General features: G+C 39.5%; 1 gene segment (V, D, J or C); it reads left to right on the forward strand.

Moving 5' to 3' along the window:
- Nucleotides 1-368: 368 nt before the first annotated feature.
- The window catches only part of LOC104989474, a gene marked incomplete at its 5' end in the record, with an annotated part of 13,802 nt that continues 5,521 nt past the window's right edge, over nt 369-8,649 (forward strand). The window contains 2 exon segments of the C gene segment in view: nt 369-432; nt 4,319-4,648. Of these exon segments, the coding sequence occupies nt 369-432; nt 4,319-4,648 (394 nt within the window).

The raw sequence follows: 8,649 nt of genomic DNA on the forward strand, positions 1-8,649 counted from the left end.
ATTAAAATGTCATGTTGGACCACACAATTATCAGAAATAAAAATGCTAATAATAATGATAATACAGTAATTTTTATAGTATCTTATCTCCATATTATTTTTATTCAAATCACTCTTCAGTTCTTGTTTTGTTTTGATCTCACTGCAACTGTGATAAGGATGTTCAATTGACTTAACAGTAATAACATCTTTTACAAATAAATGAAGTATCTAAGGGTTTAGCTTATTTGATTTGCTCAGCCCCAGAACTTGTTAGGAGCAAAATGAACTAGGACCTGAATCCTGGTGTCTTGAATTCCAGGCCATCATAATTCCACTAGAATTTGAAGGAATCGGTGAAGCTAAATTAGTCTAAAGTTTTTGATACAGCCTGAATCACTGTGTAATAATTACAAAAAAAACTTCAATGTTGGAACAAAACTTGTTGTCACAGGTAGGTATTAGAGAATGTAATTTTTTTCCAAGGTAATAGAGGGAAAGTGAGGAACAACTAAATGAGAATGAAAGCCACAAAAAATGGGTATGTAGTTGGGGATTAGATTTAGGAGAGATTTTACAAGTTGGAAAAGACTCTGATGCTGGGAGGGATTGGGGGCAGGAGGAGAAGGGAACAACAGAGGATGAGATGGCTGGATGGCATAACCGACTTGATGGACGTGAGTTTGAGTGAACTCTGGGAGTTGGTGATGGACAAGGAGGCCTGGCGTGCTGTGATTCATGGGGTCGCAAAGAGTCGGACACGACTGAGCGACTGATCTGATCTGATCTGATCTGATAGTAAAGGAGCGTGTAGACAACACTGTGCAAATATTGTAATAGGATTTGGCTTTGTATCCATGTGGACTTCAATAAAGGGCCCATGTGGCATTCTTGCCTGGAAAATCCCGTGGACAGAGGAGCCTGGCAGGGTACTGTCCATGGAGTCGCAAGAGTCGGGCATGACTTAGCAACTAAACAATAATGTAGTATATGTAATAGTCATAAAAGTGTTTGGCCCAAGGTTGAAGTTTGTCATTACAGCTAAGTTTTGTGAGTTGACAGGTTTCCTTTTCTGATGCTGAAGATGTATTTTCAAAAACATGGGCTTTTGAGTCAGGCTGACCTGGAGCTTCTGACCCACCACTAACTACTTATGTGAACATGGGGGTGATTCTCTGGCCTCAGTCTCCTAATCCATAAGATAGGATAACAGTGTATATTCAGCAGGGGTAGTAGGAGAATTGAATGAGATAAAGTGAATAAAGTACTTAGGACATTGGCTAACACCTCATAGGTGCTGGATAGTTGTTTATTCAAATGTAAAGTGAAAATGGCCTCCAGGAGGGAGAGTTTTTTGCAAAACTGTTGACAGCACTGACATTCTTCAGAGAATGCAGCTGTACTTCTGACTCCTCAAATGAAAAGTTATCTTACTGTCCACTCACACACACATAAAATTGAATTGGGGGGATTTGTCTCTCTTTAGCAGGTTCTTGTCTACTTAGCAAGAAAAATTAGATTAAAATGTATTTTTTTAATATGTCTTGTTGTTCTATGTGGTTTAAATCTTAATCCTTTAGCTTACTTGGTATCATTTCTAACAACAATATTTATTGGCTCTTAAATATATAGTCAATAAGTTTGGGCTTCATGCTCATATTTATCAGAAAAAAGTTTTAATTTATAAAGAAAGTGATCAAGAAGTGAAGTCAAATATAGAGGGAAATATCATAAATTTGAAACTGCTATTTAAAAATGAAATAGTTCTAATTATCTAATTTATAAAGGAAAAGTGAGAAGAAAAAAAAGAACACGTAAGTGTCAGCATAGTATATGGTTGGAGAAATACACAGTGTCTTGCTATGATAATGAATAAAGTACTACTTGTTCTAAAAGGAAGATGCATAACATTAAAATAAACACGTTAAGACCCAACTATATTTAAAGCATGAGTAAAAAATCAACACTGTTTACTGATTTAGTAGAAAAATCAGGAGCTTTGCTGCACAGACAGAAATTCTGAATAATTCTTTTCTTCTCATGTGAGAAGTCCAATTTTTCTTTTCTTAAGATATTTCCCAATGAGGGGCTTCCCTGGTGGGTCAGTGGTTAAGATTCCGCCTTCTAGTGCTGGGGGCACAGGTTCGATTCCTGGTTGGGATATACACTCTATTCAGTAGGTGGAAAAGAGCGAATAGTGGTGCTCCAAAGCAGTTCAGCAGCCTTATACGGTAGGTTCAAATGAGAGTCAAAATGTTGTATGTTATTCCTGAATTTAGATGAAATTCCAAAGTAAAATGTGATTTGGTGCACTTTCTGAATTGAGACAAAATTCTGATAAATGCATTACTTGGTAAGTTCAGTGTAAGAGCATTTCTGAAAACAATGTGTGCTCAGTTGCTTCAGTTATGTCTGACTCTTTGCGATCCATGAACTGTAGTCCACCAGGCTCCTCTGTCCATGGGATGCTCCAGGCAATAATACTGGAGTGGGTTGCCACTTCCTCCTCCAGGGGATCTTCCCAACCCAGGAATTGAACCTACTTTTCCTGCGTCTGCTGCATTGCAGATGAATTCTTTACCGCTGAGCCACGTGGAAGCTCTTCTGAAAATAATACTTTTTTTTTAAAATGGAAGTATAGTTGATTTACAACATTGTGTGAGTTTCAGGTGTACAGCAGAATGATTCATTTATACATATGTGTGTATGTGTGTGTATTTGTGTATCTGTGTGTGTATAGTCTTTTTCACGTTCTTTCCTATTATTACAAGGTTATTACAAGATATTGGATGTAGTTCCCTGTGCTATATAGTAGGTCCTTATTGTTTTATCTATTTTATATATAGTATTGTGCTATCTGTTAATCCCAAATTAGGAGTTTGGGATTAATTGTACATTTTAAATAAAAGTTTTAGAAATATAGCTATCTTGCGTCCACATTCAAGGCACTGTAAATAATGTAGTGCTCTACTAAAAAATCTGGAGTGGTTCAGATGTAAAATTGAGAGGTTATATAGAATTAAAAATAAAGAGGATTCCAGCACTTAAGAATTGGGCATGGGACCCACATTTGGAGAGAAAAGTTAACTTCATACATTGTCACATACCCGTGGACACTGACTCCATTTTAAAAAGCAATTGCATATCACTTTTTAAAAATGATAAACTTCTCTGGGTGTTTATTTTTGTGGGAAATAAAATAAATATGGTGCATCCCAGAATCAGTTAAATGAATGAGTTTCCACAGAGTTTCAGAACATAAGAATGTGTCATTTGGCGAAAGAGAGCATAAGTTAAAATACAAGATAAGATGGGAAAGGAAAGTAGTTTAGAAGGCATCAAAGATTCTCACAGATAGAGAAACCATCAGAGTTACCTGGTCTCCTCCTCCATCCGCATTCCCACAACCCCCCCATCTACTCCAAAAGAGGCTCCACTATGATAGAGCAAAAGAGATTTTTTTTTTTAATCAGGATTTCCCTGGCAGTCCAGCAGTTGGGACTTTGCACTTCTACTGTAGGAGGCACAGGTTCACAGCATGGTGCAGGAACTAAGATACGGCCTGCTGCATAGTATGGTCAAAAAACAAGCAAACAAAAAAAATAAGGTGACAAAACAATAAATGTATTCATGAATTTTGGAAGCCTTGATATGGAGTGTTTACGTGGGGTATTTAAAAGTCATACGCCATCTTTACAAATGGAGAAAAATGAAGGTCAAGGTATAATCTAGCTTTACTACTCAACAGCTGTGACTTTGGGCAAGGTACATGAAGTCTTGAACTTTTCTTTCCATCAAAGATAAGAACAATAATACGCATCTGACAATCTATTGTGGATGAAAGGCCACCGTGAGCACTGGTTCAATGATGCCTTTCTTTTACCACTCGCTGTGCTGCCCTCAGTCATTCACTTGTGTCCGACTCTTTGCTACCCCATGGACTGTAGCCTGCCAGGCCCTTCTGTCCATGAAATTCTCCAGGCAAGAGTACTGGAGTGGGTTGCCATTTCCTTCTCCAGGGGATCTTTCCAACCCGGGAACTGAATCCACATCTCTTGTGTCTCCTGCATTTGCAGTGGATTCTTTTCCACTGGGCTACCTGGGAAGCCTTATTACTTGCTGCTGCTGCTGCTGCTAAGTCACTTCAGTAGAGTCTGACTCTGAGCAACCCCATGGACTGTAGCCTACCACGCTCTTCCGTCCATGGGATTTTCCAGGCAAGAGTACTGGAGTAGGGTGCTATTGCCTTCTCCATTATTACTTGCTAGGTTTTTCCAAATCTCAAAATGTTAGTGTTGCTCTAATGATTCTTTTTAGTTATATTTTATTTCCCCCCACAGATAGAAACCTTGCTACAGACATTTCACCCAAGCCCACTATTTTTCTTCCTTCAATTGCTGAAATCAATCACAGTAAGACTGGAACATACCTTTGTCTTCTGGAGAAATTTTTCCCTGATATTATTAAGGTTTATTGGAAAGAAAAGGATGGCAACAAAGCTCTGCCATCCCAGCAGGGAAATACCATGAAGACTACTGACACATACATGAAGCTCAGCTGGCTGACCGTGACTGAAAACTCCATGGACAAAGAACATATCTGTGTAGTACAACACGAGAGAAATATAGGAGGAATTAATCAAGAGATTCTTTTTCCTTCAATAAATGAAGGTATGTGAATAAACATAAAACAGAACCCTGTTTTTCAAATAAAATACACCACTTTTTCTGTTAAGCATTAATGAAAAACAAACAAATGTCTTTATAAAATGATGTTTTATTTAATGGTAGCATAAATGTTCTGCTATCTCTCCCATAGAATTAAAGTGGGATAGGCTTTGGTACCGGAGAAGGCAATGGCACCCCATTCTAGTACTCTTGTCTGGAAAATCCCATGGACGGAGGAGCCTGGTGGGCTGCAGTACATGAGGTTGCTAAGAGTCGGACACAACTGAGCGACTTCACTTTCACTTTTCTCTTTCATGCATTGGAGAAGGAAATGGCAACCCACTCCAGTGTTCTTGCCTGGAGAATCCCAGGCATGGGGGAGTCTGGTAGGAGGCCGTCTACGGGGTTGCACAGAGTCGGACATGACTGAAGCGACTTAGCAGCAGTAGCAGCAGTAGGCTTTGATACATAAATATGAAAAAAATTTTACTTAACCTTTTCAGATTTGGTTTCATCTTCCAAAATATTAAGATCATAGTAATGTTTCTTAAAGTTGTTGTATGGATTTAAGGAAACAACATCTGTGAAAATATCTAGCAACTTGCTGCTGCTGCTGCTAAGTCGCTTCAGTCGTGTCCGACTCTATGTGACCCCATAGACGGCAGCCCACCAGGCTCCCCCGTCCCTGGGATTCTCCAGGCAAGAACACTGGAGTGGGTTGCCATTTCCTTCTCCAATGCATGAAAGTGAAAAGTGAAAGTGAAGTCGCTCAGTCCTGTCTGACTCTTAACGACCCCATGGACGGCAGCCCACCAGGCTCCTCCACCCATGGGATTTTCCAGGCAAGAGTACTGGAGTGGGGTGCCATTGCCTTCTCCAACTTAGCACATAACAAATCTCCACTGTGGATGACCTTGGCTGATCAGGAAATGAGAACATGTATGCATCTTTTAGGAATGTTCTACTCAGCAAATAAGTCAGTGTCACTTTAATTCTGCTTTATGCAAGGTACAATTCCACAACAATGAGTTATTAAATGATAAAACGGTGTTTGTATGATGGAGGCAGATTGCAGTTCAACAAAATGTAGAATAATTAGACTCCTGGGGTTTTATTATGTTTTTAGGTTTTTGAAATTTGTATTTTACATATCATCATAAGATAAGCTAAAATTTTGTAATTAGAGATGGGGTGAGGCTAAAGTATACAGACTTACTCTCATTCTACATAAAGAATGCATTTCTTGCCATTGGAAAATGCTTCTCACAAACTCTCATTGTAGCCCTAGCACGTGCCAGGCCTAGAGGGAATGTGGATGAACACACTGAGGTGAATTACTCTCCCAGAAGGATGCACTACAGTCAAGAGAATATCAGATCAGATCAGATCAGATTAGTCACTCAGTCGTGTCCGACTCTTTTCGACCCCATGAATTGCAGCACGCCAGGCCTCACTGTCCATCACCAACTCCCGGAGTTCACACAGACTCACGTCCATCGAGTCAGTGATGCCATCCAGCCATCTCATCCTCTGTCATCCCCTTCTCCTCTTGCCCCCAATCCCTCTCAGCATCAGAGTCTTTTCCAATGAGTCAACTCTTCGCATGAGGTGGCCAAAGTACTGAAGTTTCAGCTTCAGCATCATTCCTTCCAAAGAAGTCCCAGGGCTGATCTCCTTCAGAATGGACTGGGTGGATCTCCTTGCAGTCCAAGGGACTCTCAAGAGTCTTCTCCAACACCACTTGTCTCTTAATCACTCAGGGTTACTTGTGATTTGGGCAAGGTGTACCAAAGGAGACCCTGTGATGCAGATGTTGGGCAGAGGGCTGGAAGTGCGGTGGCCCTGGCAGTGATCCTGTAACTCACAGGACTCCGGACTGAAAGTCCTCAGTATTCACCTAGCAGGCCAAAGGCCCCAGAGTGTCCCTAATTAGGAATCATTGCTGTGCCTTTCCTGTGGTTAGGAAGCCCTTTTTAAGCAGTGGGAACCACATGCTTAATCAAATGTACATAGACTTTTACTGGGCACCAGTCCAGATTTTTGAAGCAAGCCTATCTCTTCCCTGATCCTCAGTTTGTCCACTGATCAAATTAGGTTTGAACACTTGCCTTGGCTTTGTTCTGGGACTGCGATGAAGAGCAAATAGAATAGCACCAGAGAAAACGTTCCAAAGCATGACATAGATGTATTTATTCTTATATTCATCAAATCTATTTGTATCCTTTCCTAAAACTAATTAAAAGTAAGAATACAAAAACAGCCCTAAATTGTTATTTCTACTCTTTATAAATAGAGAGGAAGCAAATTTGCTAAGTGCTGTCTAATGTAACCACAGCTCTGATTGTCCTACTAGGTTTTAATTTTTCTTGTAGTCAGGAAAAAATGAGTCACTGTGACAATGACCATATTGGAGAGAAGCCCCAGTTCATAATGTGTTTTACCTGACACAACTTCTGAAACAAATGCTTTGCAAGTGGTTCTAACGGCAGTAAAACTAATGAGGGCATTTCTGCTAATGTCGTTCTACCGCAGATTTCTAATGCTGTTTCTTAGAAGCTTTTTGTTTTTGATAAAAGCTAAGAATATAACATGGAAGTACAGACTGATGAAATGATTTTGTTTTTTTTTTTTTTTTGATGAAATGATTTTGAAGAGAAATAAAATTAATTTGGTCCTAGTTTTCAACCAGCCTTTACTGAGAAATTGAACTTATCATAAACACATGAAGTTTATTACAAAAATTTGTTTCTTTATTGTTTCTACCTCAATCAATGCATGGTAGTAAGAAATTTGTTTATCTTCTAATAATTTTAAAAATTTATTTATTTTATATTTTGCTGCACTAGGTCTTCATTGCTATTTTGCTGCACTGGGTCTTCATTGCTATTTTGCTGCACTGGGTCTTCATTGCTGCACGGGCTTTTCTCTAGTTGCAGTGCATGGGCTTCTCACTGCAGTGGTTTCTCTTGTTGCAGAGCACGGGCTCTGGGGCTTGTGGGCTTCAGTGGTTGTGGCACACGGGCTCCGTAGTTGCAGCTCCCAGGCTCTTGAGTGCAGGCTCAATAGCTGTGGTGCATGGGCTTAGTTGCTCTATGGTATGTGGGATCCTCTCAGATCAGGGATAAAACCCATGCTTCCTGCATTGGCAGGCAGATTCTTTACCACTGAGCCACCAGGGAAGCCCCTATTTACCTTTTAATGAATAAAATCATTATAAGGAAAGAAAGGGACTTATTAAAGTCAGTTCTTGAGGATACTTTAACATCAAAACATGACTCTACTTGTATTTTCATTCTTGGGATTTACTCCAAAGCATTCATACCTCAAATCCAAGTTTTAGATTATAGGGAAAAAAATATCTTGAGGGCATAAAAAACATACCAGACTGTATCCATATGGACATGAACCCATCCAGGAGAAAAGCAATAAACCAAACAACTTCTGTGACTGTTTTCCTCCATCCAACAGTCCATGATCTTTTTTTTTTTTTTAGTTTATTTTTTATTTTTTATTTTTTTTTTCTCTAATTTTATTTTATTTTTAAACTTTACATAATTGTATTAGTTTTGCCAAATATCAAAATGAATCCGCCACAGGTATACATGTGTTCCCCATCCCGAACCCTCCTCCCTCCTCCCTCCCCATACCATCCCTCTGGGCCATCCCAGTACACCAGCCCCAAGCATCCAGCGTCATGCATCGAACCTGGACTGGCAACTCGTTTCCTACATGATATTTTACATGTTTCATTGCCATTCTCCCAAATCTTCCCACCCTCTCCCTTTCCCACAGAGTCCATAAGACTGTTCAATACATCAGTGTCTCTTTTGCTGTCTCGTACACCGGGTTATTGTTACCATCTTTCTAAATTCCATATATATGCGTTAGTATACTGTATTTATGTTTTTCCTTCTGGCTTACTTCACTCTGTATAATAGGCTCCAGTTTTATCCACCTCATCAGAACTGATTCAAATGTATTCTTTTTAATGGCTTCAGTAATAC

This window comes from Bison bison, unplaced genomic scaffold, assembly GCF_000754665.1.
Source record: "Bison bison bison isolate TAMUID 2011002044 unplaced genomic scaffold, Bison_UMD1.0 scf7180017864156, whole genome shotgun sequence".
In the NCBI taxonomy this organism is placed as follows: domain Eukaryota; kingdom Metazoa; phylum Chordata; class Mammalia; order Artiodactyla; family Bovidae; genus Bison; species Bison bison.